Source organism: Coccinella septempunctata, chromosome 7, assembly GCF_907165205.1.
Source record: "Coccinella septempunctata chromosome 7, icCocSept1.1, whole genome shotgun sequence".
In the NCBI taxonomy this organism is placed as follows: domain Eukaryota; kingdom Metazoa; phylum Arthropoda; class Insecta; order Coleoptera; family Coccinellidae; genus Coccinella; species Coccinella septempunctata.
In genome coordinates this window covers 29,878,740-29,900,278 of record NC_058195.1, presented here as the reverse complement: position 1 = coordinate 29,900,278, position 21,539 = coordinate 29,878,740, and the positions used below count along the sequence as shown (strand labels likewise).

General features: G+C 36.1%; 1 protein-coding gene across 2 annotated transcripts; it reads left to right on the top strand.

Moving 5' to 3' along the window:
• The first annotated feature begins 938 nt into the window (after positions 1-938).
• On the top strand, positions 939-3,117 carry LOC123317381. Of its 2 annotated transcripts, none has more exons than XM_044903886.1 (2): positions 939-1,571; positions 2,997-3,117. In XM_044903886.1, the coding sequence occupies exons 1-2, from the start codon at positions 945-947 to the stop codon at positions 3,078-3,080; spliced, it is 711 nt and encodes a 236-aa protein (XP_044759821.1). In that variant the 5' UTR covers positions 939-944; the 3' UTR covers positions 3,081-3,117. The 2 variants fall into 2 exon arrangements, with proteins under 2 accessions (XP_044759821.1, XP_044759820.1); XM_044903885.1 differs by lacking the exon at positions 2,997-3,117 and adding an exon at positions 1,647-2,586.
• The last annotated feature ends 18,422 nt before the right edge of the window (positions 3,118-21,539 follow it).

The window sequence follows — 21,539 nt, the reverse complement described above, 5'->3', positions numbered from 1 at the left end:
AATCTGACTTGGACTAGAAAATGTAATACACTGATATAAAATATAACTTGATTCAAGAGACTGATTTTGAAGAAACACGAAAAAAAAATCTTCAGATTTAATTACATTTGCACTTGATGAATGAATAATTTTTTATAATAAAATAAATCTATAAATAAATCTAATGAATAATATTCATTACGTTATTATAATTTTGTAAATGTTAAGTTGTTCTTACTATTGTTTGAGCCGCCGGCTTAGAATCATATCTATAGACGCATGCGCAATGGCTTAAATACTCACACGGCTGGCATCCACCATCCTCATATAACAAGTGGCGTTGCGCGCCATCTCTTTCACTTTATTTCAGATATCTCGTTATTTTAACAGATGGCAGACCTAACTTGCGGCCATTTTTTCACAGGCAGCCATATATCATCATATTCGAAAAAAAAATAACTTTTCATTGATATCAAAAACATCCGTGTACGTCATGAACGTAGAAATACATCGAAATGTTAACTGCTTACACCTGGCTGCGAGGTATATGCGGCCGAGTGTTCAACGGCAGCTATGGATTTTAGTATTCTTTACATGCATTTATTCCTATCATGGCGCCGAGAGGTAGCACGAATTCTGACGTTCCGTGTAAGAAGTGTTCGAAAGAAGTAAAAATTTTCATACTTTGCGGAAAGTGTAATGCAAAATACCACCCTAGTTGTGTGCTTAAGATTAGTGGTACATATGTAAATTCGGAGGGTGTTGTAATTTGTTGTGGCAACATAACCAAAAAGGACTGCGATTGTGACACTAAAGATGCTGAAATTAAACAGCTTAAGTTGAGAATATCCAATATAAACGAATCACTATATGACAAATCAATGGTAAATACCAGCAATGAGGACTCTACCGAGGAAAATGAAGAATGCAGGGGTGTTGATATGTCGGCATTAATGAAATGTGAGATGGAAAGGAGTAAGTCTGCATATAAAGATATTATTATAGAACAAAAGGATATTCTGATAAATGAGCTAGCAGACAAAATCGGTTTGCTGAAAAAGCATATAAATCTCCTTGAGAAGTTGGATTCATCGATACCAGCAAATCCAAGTTTTAATGAGAAGAATAAAGGCAATAATCCCACATCGGAGATTGTATACAAATCCGCATCTTCATCTGGTTCATCAGATGTCACAATTACACACGTTGATGATAGGAACACAGACGTCATAGATGGTGGAACGAAGGTTCAATCGACAATGTCATCTGAAAGGACAATTGACAGACAGAAAGTAAAAGATAATTGGACGATTGTTGAAAGGAAGAAAAAGAAGAACAGATCATTTACATCGAGTCATAATAGTTTCAATAATGCATCTGGCATGGTAGGTACAGTTGGAGATATGAAAGTTGACAACCACAACATCAAAACAAACAATAAGAACATGCACAACAATAAAGTATCCCAGAGCTACAGGTGGAATATAATCGGAGCGAGCACGGATAACCCAATAAAGGCAGTTGGAAAAAAGATGTCTCTGTTTGTTTCTAGGATTGCGCCTAACACCAAAGAAGAAGAATTTGAAAAAATGGTAAGAAAAACATTTCCGGAAGCAGAATGCACAGCTCTCAAATCAAAGTTGCCAGACAAATACTGTTCTTTTAAGGTAGTTATTAATGATTCACATAAAAATACAGCCGAGAACTCTGAATGTTGGCCTAACGGAGCTTACATATCTAGGTTTTTTTCAAGGAAACTGACGAGGGAGTAACAGGTAATTTAATTCCCGAAAATATTTCATTGACTCATTCCTGCGAAGATTACAACACATTAAACATGCTACATTTGAATATTCAGTGCTTAAGGAATAAAATAAATGTCTTAGAGGGTTTGATTTACGCTCAATCGCATAAATATGACGTGATATGCCTCACTGAGCATTGGCTCAGAGAAGAGGAGTCCAGGGGCTTATGCATCGGAGATTGGTATGTAGGTGATGCTTACACAAGGCAAAACATGAAACGAGGGGGCACAATGATTTTAGTAAACTCCCTAGTGAACTGTTCAGAGTGTTCAGTTATCAGTAATATCCGAAGTAAATCCTTGGAAGTGCATTGTGAATTGTCAGCTATTAAACTACTCAAAAGTAATTTAATCATCATATGTATTTATTCATCACCATCGAGAAATCTCGATGCTTTCACTTCTAACTTGGAGCTTATTCTCAATGAACTCGCTATTAATAGGGACAGGGTTGTGATATGTGGTGACTTCAATGTTAAATTTAGCGTCAACCAAGATGTGGATTTTGTTTCGGACAGGAAGGCGAAAGTGGTAGTCGATCTCTTGAAATCCTATGGTTTCAAACAAAAAATATTTGAGCCCACCAGGAATCAGAATTGTATAGATAATATATTCACGAACTTTGATGCACCTGGGGAATTGGCTGGAATAATAGACACTGAGTTCTCGGATCACGAAGCACAGTTTCTTCGCGTAGGAACCTTGAATAAGAGTTCGAATTACGTTCACAGAGCATTTAGACCACTAACACAGGCAGGATTCAACGAGATGCATTGTAAACTTGAAAATACATGTTGGGACTTCATAAATGCTGAGCTGGATGGTGCGGAATGTTTTGTAGAATTCCATAACATTTTTGTTGATATATTCTCATCATCTTTCCCCAGGAGGATGAAGAGGACAAAACTCACACAACGGTATTGCGGATGGTTCTCTGAAGAACTTCGAGAAATGAGAGAGACATTACTTTTGGTTCGAAATCTGTACTCTAAGTATAAAACCGAAAATCTGCTTTTAGTGCGAAATGACCTTACCAGGAAATACAGGAAGGCAATAAAGAAAGCTAAAGTTTCTTATTATGACGGAAAAATTGAGTCTTCAAACAATAAATGCAAAACTACTTGGCAACTCGTGAATGACCATCTGGAGAAGAATAGAGTATCACCCCCTATAAACATTGCTCCCGACGTGTTCAACAAACATTTTTCCACAGTGCCGGAGACAATTAGAACACGGCTTGCCTCATCGCAGACGGAGTTCGGTCAATCATTTAAGAAGAGGGTTCCACACAACTTAGAATTTGTATTCCGCGAGGTGGGATTCATTGAGGTGCGTGAAACAGTGAAGAGCTTGAGGAATAGCAAATCCACTGATTATTATGACCTTTCGGTGCAGATAATTAAAGCTAATATTAGCTCAATCATTATGCCGTTAACTAAACTGATTAATAAATGTCTACTGACAGGAAAATTCCCAAATTGCTTAAAAATCTCTAAAGTGATCCCAGTTCATAAAAAAGGAGATCGTAAGGATAAAAACAACTATCGTCCCATTTCAATTGTACCGGTGTTCTCCAAGATTCTTGAAAAAGTAATCGCAGGCCAGATAGTAAGCTACTTTGAACAGAATAACTTGTTCTCAGAAAATCAGTTTGGATACCGAAAAGGCAGAAGTACGGTCGATGCTATTATTCACTTCATTGACTTTACTGTCGATTGTTTTGAGCAAGGTGAACATTGCTTGGGATCATTCGTTGACTTGTCAAAAGCCTTCGACTGTGTCGATCGGAATAAGCTGCTTTTTAAACTGGAGAGATACGGATTCAATTCCACAGCCCTAAATTTGATCGATTCATTTTTGAGCGATCGTAGGCAAGCGGTTTACGTGGATAACATGTATTCGGATACGACAGACTTGACCCTTGGGCTGGCACAGGGATCAAATTTGGGACCTGTACTTTTCATAATATACATTAACGATCTGCCCGAATATGTGCCTGAAGTAAAGACAACCCAATTTGTGGATGATACAACATTTGAGGTTAGATCACGTGACCTCGAAGACTTGGCCGAGAAAGCGCGGGTGGCTCTGTCGGGAGCTCTGGAATGGTTTACAGCAAATGGTCTCAGTATGAATGAAGATAAGACACAATCTCTGACCCTGAGTTTGAGAAAGAGATGTGATGTAGACAATGACAGCACGGTTAGGTTCCTGGGAGTGTATCTGGACGCTTCACTTACCTGGAGTACCCATGTTGATGAGCTGACATCCAGTCTGAGTAGAAATATATTTGCCCTGAGGGTTCTTTCCTGTTCGCTGTCCGAGAAAACACTTAGATTGGTCTACTTTGCTCTCGTGGAGAGTAAACTGAGGTATGCTGTCATACTTTGGGGCAACTGTGCTCGACGCGAATCAGTCTTCAGATTGCAGAGACGTGCGATAAGGATTTTGGGAGGATTGAGTTATAGGGAGAACTGCAAGCAAGTTTTCGAAAAGTTGAGAATTTTAACTTTTCCATCAATCTTTATTCTAGAAAACTTACTTTACATCCACGGCAGTGACAAGCATTATCCTTTGCAATCCGACGTACACGAATATGACACAAGAAATAAATCCCTAATCAGAAAAAATTTCTTGAGACTGAAAAAATCCCAAAGCAACCCGGAGTATTGTGCAGCGTCGTTATATAATAGACTGCCTGCCGAGCTGGGAAACCTTTCATATGTCAAATTTAAAAAGCAAATTAAGGAAATATTGTTGGACAATGTTTTTTATTCGATTGATGAGTTTAATTCGTTCTGGAAGTCATGAGATTGTAAACTTTGTTTATCTTATTTGTTAAGTTTCAATTTGTCACGTCCTGTCGTTTTTACAATAAGTGTGTATATTTTATATAAACTTGTGTCGATGTTGATGTTTACCTGACTTGTGGAAACAATTTTTACAATTGTAGATACACCAATAAACCATTCATATGATGTGGATGATATTTTATTTCAAAACGGCGTGAACGAAATTTCTCTTGGAATATTGATTAACATTAATTTAATTAAAATTACTTGCGGCCACTTTTGACAGGCTGCGGTGCTATCAGTGTATTCTCCTATCCATAAACGTATGTGAAAATGTGTTTTTGTCTCTGTACGTAATGAACGTAGTGATTCTGCAGCGGGATCTCGTACTATGAACTGGAACACTCGTGATCCCATTATATCAGTATAACTCGGAACGGTAAAAACCCGATTGTGTGAATTCCGTTTTTGGATGTCTGGATCATAAGAAATGGCGGACACTTGAAGACTGATTTATACTCTAATAAGCCTATGGCTTCTCACAAAACGTGCATTTCAATTCGTTACATACCAAATCGCCAAAAATTGCAATAATCAAATACATAACAAATAAGGTCCTCAGTATGTCTCATGAGTCATTCCATTCTAAAAATTTTAGAGAACAGGCAATAATACTAATTCAGAATGGATATCCGAGAAGCCTTGTTAATAAAATTTTTCACACTTCTACTCCTATGGTACCACGTGATCCTCTTGACTCGGATGTTGCGGATAACAAGTACAATAAACTAATTTATATACCGGGCTCAAGCCAGAGGTTGATGAAAGTAATGAGGAATTCTTCATCAATTATCGTCTCATATTATAAGAAGACCGTCAGACTACTATTTTCCCAACTTAAGGACAAGGATCCAAATTACAGGCAATCGGGTTTGGTTTATAAAGTTAATTGTAGATATTGTACAGGTACTTATATCGGACAAACTAGACAGTATTTCGGTACGAGGATTAAGCGAAATTAATCAGATTGCATGAAACAGTCCAACACAACGGCTCTTTAACAGCATGCCGTGTCTGAAGGACATCAGTTTGAATTTGAAGACGCGAAAATTCTGACCAGGGAGAACAATTGGTTCAAACGGAAATTCAAAGAGATTCTCTGTATTAAGAGAGACCCGAATTCAATCAATGTGCGGTCTGATATGGGTTCATTGAATATCGTAGATATTAATCTGATAAAGGAAATTAAATTCTAGTTTTTATGACATACCACTTTCCATCTTGTGCAGTTCTGTGTTACATTCGAATGGATGAACCTGCGACCGACACGTCAGAGTCTTTGTTTGGGTCCCCGAAATGAAAGAAAATTGTGATTTTCATTTTCTTCACGAATTTGAATTTTTTCAAATGATTCACATCGAAATTTCTTATTTACAAGGTGAGCTGGTGTAATTTTCATTTCCGTTTTTTATGTTCCATTGTCAAATGTTGATTGTTTGTTTTTTGAATTATAATACAAAGTGTACCTATGTGTTTGTTCTATAATTTGTTGGTTGTTAGGAGTACTTTGTAGTTAGTGATATACTGGATCTCATGCTACCCATTACTATTTTAAGTAAAAATGTTTTTAGCCTGAGGAAGGGAATAAATTTCCCGAAACGTTGCGCTGCTGAATAAATTGTACATTAAAAGTTCCTTGTGACTGAAACCTTCACCTATTCTGAAATCAAAAACATCCGTGTACGTCATGAACGTAGAAATACATCGAAATGTTATCTGCTACGTAACGAACGTAGTGATTCTGCGGGATCTCGTACTATAAGGGCTTCAGGAATAATGAATCTGTTATTCCACATCGAACAACCTTGCTGAATACTGATATCATATCTAATTCCATCTGCTTTCCCTCGAAGACAGGAGAACTTATTACGCTTGTATATTCGTATACAAGTTGGTGAATTACCTCGTTGACTCTCCAGGCCTGTTGTCTCAGCTGAACTTTCATGTTCCTAGAGTCAATAGCAGATTTGGCCAACGTTTCTATTTGGCTACACCGCGTACTAACGCTCTTCGTAGATCCCCACTTTTTTCGATGTGCAATAGATTCAATCTGTGCTGCCGAAATATGGATGCCAATTCTGTTGGTCTGTCTCGATTCAGGAGGGAATTGAAAGCGTTGCTGTTTGAGGTCCAGTAGCAGTAGTTAAGCCTCCAAAACTTTCATTCGAGAATAAATTTTTTTTTTTCTTTTGTTGAATTTGTTGTCACTTCTTATATCTATATCTGTATATGTGAATATTTTGTTTTTGATTTTTTTTTACTGTTTGTATAAATTTAAGATATTACCAGTGTCCTGTAATTGAGCCTAGAGCCTGTTTGGACAATAAAGTTATATTAATTCTATGAAATGGTTTGAAACAATCTTTCGCAATTTTATGGGGCCACCCTGTAAGGACAAACTCCATAATTTTCAAAAGACGTTGATCTTTCGAAGATTCTATTTCAATCTTCGAAAAACTTCAGGGAAAATCAGGGTTATTCGAAAAATAATTAATAAAATCTAAATCTTTATCTTCCCAATCAGCATACTGTTTGAACTCAGGTAAACGAGATAAACTGTCGGCATAATTTTTATTTGAGGGTACAAATTCAATATCGTAACTATAATTCGATAGAATTACCGCCCAACGGCGCAATCTGTTCGCCGAAAACTTGGGTGAAAAATAGAAATTAAAGGTTTATGATCCGTGACCAAGGTGAATCTTTTTGCATATAAATACTGATTGAACTTACAAGGGCCAAAAATAATTGCAAAACCTTTTTTTCCAATTTGTGAATACTTCTGTTCCGTCTTAGATAATGTACGAAATCGATATGCAATTGGTTTCTCGCAACCACTCTGTAAAATATGAGTAATCACACACCGATACCATAACTCAAAGCGTCAGCAATCAAACGTACAGGCAACTCTGAGTTGAAATGAACTGATATGTCCACGGACATTAATAATAGTTTAATTTTTTCGAAACCTCTTTGTGCTTCTCGCGTCCAATGCCATTCGCTTTCATTTTTCAACAAGCTGTACAAAGGGTACATAGTATTACTTAAAGTTGAGACAAATCTTCTATAATAGTTTATCAAACCTTAAAATGATTTTAGCTGCGTAATATTTCGTGGAACAGGAGCATTTCTGATAGCAGAAATTTTATTTTCACAGGTATGCAGACCATGTTTATCAATAACAAAACCTACATATGAGACTTTAGTTTTAAAAAATTCACATTTGTTCAAAGAAATTTTCAGTACTGTTCCCTGTAACCTATTCAAAACTTGTTCCAAACGATTCATGTGTTCTTTACGATCTTTACCCGTTATCAAAATATCATCTTGAAAATGACCACACCAGACAGTCCACTTAGCAAAGAATCCATCATTTTCTGAAATTTGGCGGGAAAACAAGCTATTCTAAATGGAGCTCTAGAGTAACGGAACAATCCCTTATGGGTAGAAATAGTTACAAAATCTTTCAACTTCTCATCTGAGCAAACTTGTGTGTAAGCATTTGCCAAGTGAAGTTTGGTGTATTCTACTCCGCCCTGTAGACTAACAAATAACTCCTCAACTCGAGGAAGCGGATATTGATCAACCTCAATATAGGGATTTAAAGTAACCTTAAAATCACCACATATCTGTACGGAACCATCTTTTTTCAATACAGGAACAATAGGTGTTCCCCATGGGCTATAATCAACAGGTTCCAAAACATCCAAATCAATCAATCTATTTAACTCCATCTCGACCTTTTCCCTAATTGCAAAACGAAGAGAGCGAGCACGGAAAAATTTTGGTGTAACATCATCTGTTTTTAAATTAATTGAAATAGCACTCTTGGTAAATTTGCCCAAACCAGGCTAAAAAACAAATTTGAACTTATCAACGAGATATTTTAGATCTGAAGTAATTGAATAAAATGAGTATTGGAAGTATTCAAATCAAACAAGCTAAAAAAATCACGTCCCAATAGAGGAGGACCTGTAGCATTTCCAACCACGTATATGTTCAAATTACGTTGTTTGTTTAGAACAGATATACTACAATCAAACATACCTAATGGAATAATGTGATTTTCATTATACAAATTGAAAATTTTATCAGTTTTTATTAATTTATCTTTCGAAATAATACCACTCGGAAATCACAGTGAAACTAGAACCAGTGTCTAAATTGAAAGTATGAGAAATTCCATCTATAACAATTTCAACCAAAATCGGTCTAGTATTTGACTCTAAACTAAATAATGAATTTTGCTCAATCGATTCTGAATAATTTTGAGATTCTCGTTGAGAATGTTTCTTTTGATTACACATTGGTGTTAGATTTCCCTTTTTATTACAATTATGACAGATATAATTTCTGAAAGAACACTTATCTGGTCTGTGATTTCGTCTACCACATACGGTGCATTTTGGGAACTTGTCAGAGTGAGAAAACTGCTGTGACAATGTCGTTTTCCTGCCTTGTTGAGATGGAAATGCTCGCGTTCCTGCTACGCCACTTGTTGAAGAACCATGCGGACGCACCGTTCCAGATGAATTCTTCTTTTTATTAGAGGTAGAAAAATTGTAATTCCGTTTCTCTCTTCATGCAATTTTCTAAATTTCAACTTGAAGACGTTGGTTGAACCACTGATTTTATGGTAGCTAATTCCACTGCTTCTTCAAAAGTTATGATTTTCTCTTCCTCCATCAGCCTATCTTGCTGGACCTTTATTATAAGCCACAATGAAAATATCACGCAATATTCATATTCATATTCTCTTTATTTCCTCAATAAATTTCAGGATGTGTCTACAATATCAATGAATTATTCTAAATGCGCTTTATACAAATAGAACAAAACAAAACACAAAATATTACAAAATAACAAAACAAACAGTTTTCAGTGAGCAGAGTTTTAATCGTTCTCTTGAATGCCACAAAACTCAGTGAAACTATATGGTCCGGAATCTTGTTGAACATCTTTAACGAGTTAAAAATGTGTGTATTTTGGGTCGTTGTCAACCGATGAAGTGGTGTTACATATTTGTCCCTAGATCTAGTTTGGTGATCGTGAATCTGTGTACGTCTGGTGAATCTATCTCTGTTGCTGTGGACGAACAAGAGGCACTCAAGGATGTAACAGCACGGTAAGGTGAGTATCCCATACTTGACAAAAAATGGTCTGCAGCTGGTCCTCCGATCTATTCCCGCCATCAACCTCAAGGCATTTTTCTGCTTCAGAAAAACTCTACGTGCATCTGGGGACGATCCCCACAGGATTATACTATAGACCATACGTCCGTGAAACTGAGCATGATAGACAAGTAAAGCTTCTTTTTCAGCTTCTTACATAACTTATCCACATGCTGCGTCCATGATAAATTTCCGCCGATTGTTACACCCAGTAAACAGATGGTATCATTATTTCCTTCTCTGATGGTGATGATCAGATTTTGTGTTTTTTCTGGATTGACTTTCATATCGTTGCTGTTGAACCATTCAACAGAATTCTGCCCTGATATTTCGGCTTTTTCCTGTAGTAGTCGACCACTTGTAGCCCTGTTCAAAAAGGTTGTATCATCAGCGAACAGAATTTCTTCGTCTGCGGAAACGTTGCAAACCAAGTCGTCTATGTATATTAAAAATAGAACTGGTCCAAGCACGGATCCCTGAGGGGCCCCTGAGATGACTTTCCGTCTTGATGACATTTTGCCATTCAGATCTACTATTTGTTGACGATTTCGCAGATAGAATATCATCAATTCTAAAGCATTGCCTCTGACTCCAATATGGTGTAGTTTGGATATTAGCTTTTTGTGATTGACGCAGTCAAAGGCCTTGCTCAAATCCATAGAAGTTATAACTGCCTCTTCCGAATCATCCAATGCCCTCGTTATGAACTCTATCATATTCGCCAGTGCAGTTGTTGTGGATTTTGATCTACGAAATCCATGCTGATTGGCACTGATCAGTGAATTACCCTCCAAGTATGAAACCAACCTTTTCTTGATAAGAGTTTCGAATATTTTTGAAATCGCTGGTAGAACATTATTAGGCAACATGGCATCTTTTGATGAGATGTACTCTGAGTTATCTATTATAAGTTAAAAAAAGATTATTTAATAGAAATAATACTCAAGAGAAAAGTTCCAGTGAACGTCATAGTAACGAATCAACTTCGAGAGGTAATAGAAATACAGGATGCCGACATGTTTCACGATTCTTCAAGTGAAGTGCAAAAATCAGTGTCAGTTAACCTCGAAAATGACAAGCTTCAAAACAAACTAAAGTTGGCCCAAATGGAGGTCACCTACCTGAGGAAAAGTGTTCAGATGTTAGAAAAAACAGTAAGTGATAAGCAATTAATCATTAGTCTGTTGAACACTAATAAAAATGCGTCTGAGGTAAAACCACCAACTTCTAGCGAAAAACGCGAGGTTGCCGATCTGAGCAAATTTTCCAAGGAAACGGGAGAAAAAGGTGCTTTTTCTTCTGATGAATGTAATATATTAAACCGCAATAATATAAAGCAAACTAAGAAAAAAGGAAGACTGAGTGGAGAGATAACACCAGCTGCTGCAGCCACCCAAGCTCAAAAGTAGAAAAATGAAGTAACTGGAAGTGACAGCAATAATGTTACTTTCTGCAGTGCCCCGAAACGCGTTTGGCTATATGTAGGTAGAGTAGATAAGGATGCCAAGGCTACTCAAATCGAAACTCACCTGAAAAATAAATTCGAAGGTGAAAATTTTCAAGTTGAAAAACTACCTTGTCGAGACGATGCAAGCAGTATAGCTTTTAGAGTTGGTGCTGACATAAAATTATTGGAATGTCTATATAAGTCAGAAAACTGGCCAGCTGGAGTACTTATACGAAGGTTCAAGTTTTTCTGAGCGGCCAAACAGATTTCAAAAGATCGATGAATGAGACTACTGATGGTAGTCAGGAGTGGAGTCTGATGAACTGGAATATACAGGGACTCTCAGTTAAAAAACGGAACTTAGTAGAAGCTTTTCTGAGCACACACCAGCCTGAATTCGTCTGCTTAAGTGAACACCACATTGATGGAAGTCTGGATGCTCTTTTGCAATTGGAGGGTTATGGTACCATTAGCTCTTTCTGCCGAGGAACAAGAGATGGTGGATCTGCGGTGCTGGCTCGATCTGATTTGGTTAACCAGTGTAAGCCTATATATTACTTAAATAGAATGTCATATGAGTTTACCTTGGAATGCTCTTGTGTGTCTTTTCGTGAGCGTGTTTGTATTATTTGTATATATAGAACGCCACATTCAGATATTAATATTTTTCTTGACCAATTCTCAATCTTAATTGGTAAAGCCACTCTCAAATACGACTATTTGATCGTTGCTGGAGATTTAAATATAGATCGATGCAGGGAGAATGGAACTGGGAAGTTATTGTATGATATTTTGGATTCTTATGGATTGAATTCTCTCATTCATGGTTACACAAGAGTCTGTTTATATGGTGACATTGTAACGAAAAGTGGAATAGACTATGTAATTTCCAATTTGACGCAGTTGAGATTCCAAATTTCGACCCAGGCATATCCGATCATCACGTCCAGTTCTCATATTTTGACAATACCGTGTTTAATGATGAACCTAAAATGATGGTGAGGTTTTCATATATGCTGACGATACAGGAATAGTGATACGTGATACGTTTTCTTCTTCTTCTTGTTCGCGTCTTTTCGACGCTTGGGCTCGACCTTTAGTCATGTGCCCAGTCTCAGATTATTTATATGGACAAGATACTAGCGTAAGTTGTATTCTCTGGTTTCGGTTAGCTCTGTCATCCCCAGCCCTCAGACAAAGGTTTGACAAATGGTGTGTAGGAAGGTTCTCAAAACAAATCTGAATTGGTATTTGACCATCACACGTGAGAAGTGGGATAAAAAAGGGTTTCAAAAGAAAAGAGAAAAAAAAAGGACAGAAATTCAAAAAAAAAAAAAAAATTGAGTTCATACTTTTATTTTTGATGCTTTGAGGAAGTCATAGATTACGTTCACTACTTCCAAAGAAGGGCTGAAAATAACGTCATATATGTTGAGTGGATGTGGAAATAATTTCGTAGCTACTAATTCGTTGTAAAGGAGAGAACAATTTTCCTTATTCAGTTCACAGTTCCAAAAAAGGTGACTTAAATCCCCGTATTCGCCACAAGGGCATTTGCCGTCCTTATGTACCCTGATTTTTTTTAAGTGCGCTGGCGACGAGTTATGTCCCGATCTTAATCTAGTGATTGAGGATAAAGCACTTCTTGGGATGTCAGCATTTAGAAATTCGTTTTTTGGTATTTTATTTTGTTTTATTCGACTCCTCATATTTGTATACGTTCTGCCCTTAAGTTTACCAATCTCCAGCCAATCTCTATACCATTCTAGCATTATTTCTCCCCTTATTTTACTTATTATGTCCCTGTGGGTGGTTTTTATTGTAATTATTGGTTTTTTCCTTCCCTCGTTAGCTAACTTATCAGCCATTTCGTTACCCCCAATTCCAGAATGGCCAGGTATCCATATGTACGTTATATCTAGATTTAGTTCGTTAGCTTGTTTAATCAGTTTTCGCAATTTCACAATAATATGATCCAAGTCTGAATTAATTCTCCAATTTTTCATCATTGTTAGTGAACTTTGAGAGTCGGAAAATATTGTTGCGTTTTTGATGTTGTTTTCAATGATGAATATGACCGCTTTAAAAATTGCAAATATTTCAGCAGAAAATATAGACCAGTCTTCAGGCAGTCCAACACTATAGTTAATATTTAGACTTTCGCAAAAAACGCCCACTCCTACTGATTTCGATTGTAGGTCTTTCGAGGCATCAGTATAGAAGGCAATATTATCGTTTGAGAGATTTTTTTCGCAGAAATCGCGGAATTTATTTCAAGTGGAGATATCACCCTTGAGAAATGGTGGGATTAAAATTTTTGGTTTAAGTAGTTGATCTGGAAGGTCTAAATAGTATATGGGGAGGTGATTTTCCCTGTACATTTTTTTAACTTCTGAGGTTGTCTTCTCATACGCTTGTAGAAAGGGGGGTTTAGTTCGATGCTGCCAGAAACCTTTCATGATACTTAATTTCTCGATCGATTTTATTACTGGGTTATTGATAATTCTAGAGCCTTTTATTAAGAACTTAGACGCCAGTATGAGCCTTCTTTTGTTTAGTGATATTTCACCTGTTTCCGCTAAGATTATATTGGTGGGTGTTGATCTCATCAATCCCATAGATATTCTTAGGGCATGGAGTTGTGCACTATCTAATTTCTTAAGCGCGGTTTTAGAACAGGTTCCGTATAGGATAGATCCAAAGTCAAGATGAGGACGAATTAGGGCTTTATAAATTTTTAATAATGTATTTTGTTGGCACCCCCACCAGGTTCTGCATAGGCATTTGAGAATGTTACTACCTTTTATAGCTTTGCCGCATGTAGAGTCTATCTGGTCATTCCAATTGAGTTTTGTATCTAGGATAACTCCTAAATATTTATAGTTATTTTTCCACGGAATGTTAGTGTTATTTATATTGAAGTGTGGTATGATTTTCGGAGTAGGTCTTCGCGCAAAAATCATGGCTACTGATTTTTCTGCTGACAAAGTCATATTTCTATGTTCCATCCATTTTGATAGTTTATCAAGTGTAGTGCTAATTTGTTCGTATAGTTCGCCAATCTCCCATCCAGAGGCCTTCACGAATATATCATCAGCATATTGACATATTTCAACCCCATCGACTGGAGCATTCTTTTAGTTTTAGTGTGTATGCATTGTATAATGCAGGGCTCAAAGATGAACCTTGCAGCAGGCCTGATTGAGCAATCCAAGGGCCCTTAATTTGGTCGCTTTCTCCGTCGTATGCATAAAGTTCTCGGTATCTGAGTATGTTTATTATTAGATTGGTGATGTCTGCCGGTATATCCGCATTGAGAAGATCCTCTTTCAAGATATCCACCCTAACATTATCGTATGCTGCTTTAATATCTAGGAATATAATGATAGTAAATTTCCTACGGGAGTATGCTTCATATATGTTCGAAACCGCATATATTAAATTGTCATAGATGGATTTTCCCCTACGAAAACCAAAGCTGAGGGGGTTGTGTTCCGTTAGTTTTCTGTCTATGATCTTTTCAATTCTACATTTAATGATTGATTCTAGTACTTTTACTGTGCAGGAAGTTAATGCTATGGGTCGTAGATTATTGAAGTCTGTGTTGGGTTTGCCTGGTTTGTTAAAAGGGATTATCAGCGTTCCCATGGATTCCCTAATCAATTCAGGTTGTTCCAAAATTTTGTTATATATTTGAGCAAGTTGTTGAATAGCCGATAGCGGGAGTTTTTGGATCATTATATATGTTATAGCGTTCAGACCTGGCGCAGAGTCTTTATTAGGTATACATATTCTTATTTCTTCCGCTGATATGGGGTGCGAGGTTGTAGGGTAGTATGATTGTTCTAATATGTTTATGGGGGGGTTTGTTGCTAATTTGTCCATTAATTTTTCTATGACTGAGAATTCTGGTGGGGGCGTTGGTGATGGAATGTCATTAGGATTTTTAAACTTTTTTATGGTTTTCCACATTTTCTTAGATTCCTTAAAGTTAATACCCTCACAAAAATTCCTAAAGCTTTCTTTTTTCTTCCTTTTGATTATAAGTTTAGTTTTTGCTCTCATTTCTTTGGCAGTAACGAAATTTTTCAAAGTAGGGTTTTCAATATAATTTTTAAAGGCTTCTCTGCGCCAGTTTACCGAGGCAGTTAGTTCTTCGTCCCACCATATTATCGCTTTATGAGTTATGTTTCTCTTCCTAAGTATCGGTATCGATTCGTCCGCACATTTAATTACCATATTGTCAAATTCTTGTAGTGAGGTTATTTGATGGTTTTTAATGTATGTTTCAATTTTTTCCCGATAGGTTATCCAATCCGCATCCGTTGTTTTATATTTTCTGGTATTGTGAAATCTATTATGAAATGTTGTTATAGGTTCATCAACATGAATATGTATTGGGAGGTGGTCACTGCGCCCTGGGTCGTATGATACATGCCAAGTAATTTTGTTACCTAAGTCTATGGACGATAATGTAACGTCCGGAGCACTTTTATTTGCGCCGGGTTTAGTTATCCTGGTGGGTGTGCCGTCATTCATTAATATTATGTTTGTTGTTTCTAATATTGACTGTATTATACGTCCATTAAAGTTAACACTTTCTGATCCCCAAATGAAATTTTGTGCATTCAAATCCCCCATTATGATGAAAGAAGTAGGGGTTTTGTTGTATATGGAGAGAAATGTATTAATGTCTAATTTTAGGTCTGGTGGATTATAAATATTTATCAGCCATATTTTTCCGACTTCAACTATCTGGTATTGAAATTTTAGATTTATATTTGGTAGTGACATATGAATTATTTTATATTTAATATTGTTCCTGATGAGGAGTGCTATTCCACCTCCCTTATTTGTCCTATCATCTCTAATTATGTTGTAATTTTTTATATTTAATGGTTTATCCTGTGCTAGAAAGGTTTCGGATAACGCTATAATATCTGGGTTTTGCATTGACAATTTACTTATTAAATCTTCATAATTAGCCTTCACAGATCTTATGTTCCACTGTATTATATGCATAATGATAGATTTTGTTATATTTTTACATATATCATGAAGATCGTTATTGTTCTTGTACTTATCGTTTTGTCAACGCATTAATGAGCGGGGTTACTATTTAATTTATCGGAAAAACATAAAAATAAGGAGGAGATAGAAAAGAGATTAGTTCTCTCTTCTCTCATTTTCTATTAGATGTCGTTTATTTCGGTTATGTCCTCCTTGCTAGGAGGGCGATGTATTTGAACTTCGTGTATTATTATTTCACCATGAGAATTTTCATCGAAGTCTGAAATTAATGTATGATTTCTACTGTCTACGTTTGAGAAGTCAATTATTTCCATTGGATCGTCCGTGGGTTCCTCTTGTTGTGGTGAATTAACGTATTCATTTACTATTTCTGATTGTATTCCACCTGTTGGGTATGTAGGTTTGTATTCATATAAACATTTTTTAATTTCTTCGCGATTATACGCGGCTTGAGGTTTGGCGGTGCGTTTTCTAGGGGTAAAGGTAGTAATTTTACGTCCATTATTGGTATTTATTATTTCTTTGTTGGTGTTTTCTTCTTTATTTTTAGTTTTATCCGCATATGAGGTTCTTCCAACAGTCGCCGGAATTGAGTTTAAGTTGGTACCGTTAATATCTATAAATTCTGAATGTGAGAGTTTCGGGAATGTTTTATGGTCATTGTTAATATTATATTGTTTTTGTTTCTTAATTAGGAGATTAGCTTCATAATATGTATATTTGTGTATCGCCATTGCTTCTTTTATTCTCTTTTGTCTTTCAAATTCTTCGCATATTCTATCAACCGATGAATGTGGTTTTCCGCAATAAATACAGTTAATTGGAGAATCACATATATCTTCATTATGTTCCCCACCGCAGTTTCTACATCTTTTCTTTCCTCTACACATTTCAGCTGTATGTCCGTAACGTAAACAATTATAACACTGTATAATAGGACTGATATATTGGGTAATTTCGAGGTAATTATGGTAGAGTGTCATATAGGATGGTAGTCTTGTACTTCTGAATGTAATTATACACGATTTGGAGTTAACATATTGTACCTTACCTTCTTGGATCGTTCTTCGTTTTATTCTGCGAACGTTTATGATTTCAGCGTCCGATTTGGCATAATTTATGATTTCATCATCTGTTATATCTAAATCTATGTCTGAAATTACTCCCTTTACCGTTACATAGTAGGAAGGTATATAGATGTTGTATTCCGGAAATAAAAAGCTGTCTACGAATCTATTAGCATCATTCGCTGTATAAAATTCTACTCCTATTCTATTTTTGCCTTTTCTCGTTATTTTCTCAATTTTGCGATTGTAATTTTCATTTTCGAAAAAAATTTTTCCTATTTTAAGGGGATTTAAGTTTCCTATATTTCCCGTTTTACCTTCAATAAATACAATAAACGGACCATGATCACGTAGAGTGTATTTAAATGTTGTGTTTTGATCTTTTTTTGTGAGAGTGATTGCGATATTGTGTCAATCTGGCTGATAAGTTCCGTATCATTGTCGTTTATCGCATGTTTTTTTAATTCTTGGATTTCTTTTAGAAGCAAGGTCGCGTCAGCTAAGGAAAATTGTTCACTGTCTTTACTAATATTTTCAATAGTTTTTATAGATTTGGGCGTTAGATTTTCTTCAACCCGGGGATATCTCCCCGGGCTATTAAGAGACATGATTCAATACGTCAATTTCTCAATATGTGATGTGTTTACAACTATGCAAAAAAGGGGCAAAGAAAAACAAATTCAATTATAAGTAAATTAATTTAAATCAATTCAGATTTGTTGTATATAAAAAATAAAAAATAATAAAAAATTAAATTTCGTTCGTTTCGAATTGACAAGGATCCACCAAACTTTTTATTCTAGCGGCCAATTCTTTAAGCGATTCATTCTCGATTTTTTTTTTCTTATAAAATTTTAATCTTGAACCAAAAACACTGCCACTCGGTTTGTAATACTCTGTGAGTCTTTCGGATAAGTCCTTGAAAGTTTTCGTTTCAGGTTCATCCGGAATACAAAGGTTGAAAAGTAATCTATAAGCATCTTCACTTAAAATGTTCAGCAATATTGCACTTTTGCGATTTTCGTCCTCAATCTGATTTGCGACAGGATTGTTACCTTTTCTTGAATATCGACCATTCCGAATTTGCGGAATTGAATTCACTCAAATGTCCGACGTAGTCCGTCGCCATGTTTCTCGGAGTTCTGGCTGAGTGGTAGTAAAACTATTGTTTTTGTTGTATCGGGGTTTACTTGAAAATCCCCGTTGCCACTTGTACTGTTTGAAATGTTATTCCAGTTTTAAATATAGAAAATTGTCTTTTGTAACTTGAACTTTTATTCTGTAAAAAGGATATACAAAATCTCTTCGCCATGTGGTATAATTTGATACTGACTGTGGTTTCCTTAATTGGCACATGAAATAGGAGATTCTTATTCTATTGCGGATGAAGAAATGTTCAGTCATGAGCAATCGAAAAGCATTTGAGTTTATTAGAGAATACACTACACAAACCAACAAAGACTCGATAACATCTGGAAACAAATCGGATAGGTATAGAATTAATCATACAGGTAAGTTTTATCTTATTCCAATATAATTTTATTGTTATATACATAAAACAGAAGAAGAAAACAGAAAACCAAATCATACTTGCAACATATTCAATATTCTACTCGACCCTATGTAATGCAGTATCACAGAATCACATGAACTGCCTTCCAGCTCGAACCCTTCCTAATTGCCATTCTACCGACCCCGCTTTTGAGTTGAAATAACTTCTAAAACAATCTCTGACTTCTAAGGCATCTACAAGTAAAAATTACCTCCTATATTAGTCAAGTTCTGCAGCCCCTTTCATGCCCGGAAATGAAGTACTGAGTATTTCCTGTCCAGTGAAAAGTGTCATTTCTTAAAAAGTTATGTAAGGAGCATGTAGCCATTACAACACTTGCAATATTTTCTTTATGCATGGATAATCTACGTTTGAAAATACGGAATTTCAGTGCCACTATTCCGAACGTATTTTCCACACTATTTTTCGCGCGACTTGAGCGAAAGCATTGAGTATTAACTCAATGCCGATAGTCAAACACTTTTTTTCTTCATCCATTTGTGCATCGGGTCGTGAGTATGGTCTCATTGAATATGTTGTTAGCGGGAAAGCATCAATAATTACATGAGGTAACTCTTCGTTTCCTCCGGGTGGTATTTTTGGTCTAGGTATGTTCAGTTTTTCATCTTGTCTGAAAGGTGCCAATGATTGTTAAATCGTTAGATTTAGTTTGAAATAAACATATTCTTTTATTCACATTTAGTACCTAATTCTTGTAAGGGATAAAAAAAATTATACAATACTTGCTCATCAAGATAGAAACCAGCCCTAATAGTAGTACTTGTGCTGATAGTAGTGGTATAGTTAGAGAAAGACCCTGCATTACGCAAACTAGCGTCAATACTTTTTTCCGAGGAAAAAATTGGTCCGACGGCTAGGAAACCGATGGACGACAGTTTAATGCTACTCTTCACCCATGATTTTCAGCCTTTTTCTATGGTTGAAGATTATGGATTCCGGAAATTTGTGGATTCATTGAATCCGACTTATCAATTGCCATCAAGGAAGACTTTAACGATTACCAGCGCAGTTCGAGGAGGTGTATAATGCTACAAAATCTGTAATGAGGAATGTTAAGGCAATTACTTTGACAACTGACTGCTGGACATCTTCAAATACAGAGAAATGGCTCATTTTCTATTAGAAGATTTCACATTAAAGCATAAATTGTTAGGATGTAAGTCTTTTCCGGAGATGCTATAAGAAAAATTATAATTGAGTGGAGTATGGAGAACAAAATCCTTATAGTTATTTCAGATAATGCTGCCAACATTAGGAGAGCCATTTAGGATATTCTTTTCCTTAAACATTTCGGATGCTATGCACATACTACTAATTCGATAGCACACGACGCCCTCAAGCATGCTTCCGAAATACTAGAAAAATTGAAAAAAACATTGTTGGCTATATCAGAAGGAGCTCATCTGCTATGGCCAAACTATTAGAGCAGCAAAAACTTCCCTACTAGATGGAATTCCACTTATTAAATGGTGAAAAGATTCGTGGATCTTGAGGAGCCTATAAGAACAACAATGGCTCTCATAGAACATGAATTTCCTATCATTTCTATAGAAGAGTGGCAATTTTTCAAAGAATTAATTGAAATACTCCGGCCACTAGAAGACGTCACCAAAGTTATGAGTGGTGAAAATTACATAAGGGGATCGTCTGTAATGAGGGCTACCGCGTATAAAATCACCGTTAGAGGCGCTAGTGTAGCGTGAGGTCTTCGATATTTGAATTTGTCAAGTGTCACTGTTCATTACTCACTAACGGCGTTGCGAACATTTTATAATAATACGAATAGCTAGGATTCATTATGGATAATATGCCATATATTGATTACGGGTCAATGAATGTCACTGCTTTAGAATCAGAGCTAAGAAAGAGAGGCGCCAAATTAAGCGGACTAAAAGAGCAACTAATTCAAAGGTAAGTTTGTTTACTGTTAACATATTTTTTGCCGTAAGTATGCTAGTTTACAGCTTTGCTTCTTCTTTCTACAGACTTCAAAATTATGATAGGAATGATAACTTCACTGGAAATTCAGAAGAAGGTATACAAAACGATTTGGTGTATGCTGTCGAGTGGCCCTTAGATAGTTCATATAGTAGTGTTACTTCCAAAAGAGCAGCACCTGATGTAGATATTGTAAATATCAACACTCACTTTTTAGAAGCATACAGAGACAATGTGGGAATGACGGAGTGTGCTGCAGTTCATAGAAAGGGCTACAATATGATGATGAACGAGTATTTAGTAGCTCTAGCATAGATTGCTGTTTTATTAATCTATGAGCTCTAGTAATTTGTACAAAAAATAGTTTTCTTTTCTATAGAGGACAGGTTCACTCAGAAAACACTAAAACATTAACATATTTTATGAGTATTGCCTTTGAGTCGGATGGAAAAATTGTCTAGAGTATGTGTGAGTGTGCTGCTGGTAAAGGGCCAAAAGCAGTGTGTAAGCATATAGCTTGTGTTTGCTATGCAATTTTGAGATTCAAAGAGCACACCGAATGGCGTATTAAAAAAACACCGACAGAAAACAAACAGAAATGGCCAAAAAGAATGAAACTGACTTCATCCCCTAAAAAAGCCGAGGAACTTACATTTGAGATCCAAAAATATAATAAT

Excerpts from the sequence above, each read along its gene's own strand:
- LOC123317381 (XM_044903885.1), top strand. The coding sequence starts at position 945 with ATGGAAAGGAGTAAGTCTGCATATAAAGATATTATTATAGAACAAAAG. Across the intron at positions 1,572-1,646 it reads AAGAAGAATTTGAAAAAATG|GTAGTTATTAATGATTCACA; the intron begins GTAAGAAAAACA and ends TGTTCTTTTAAG.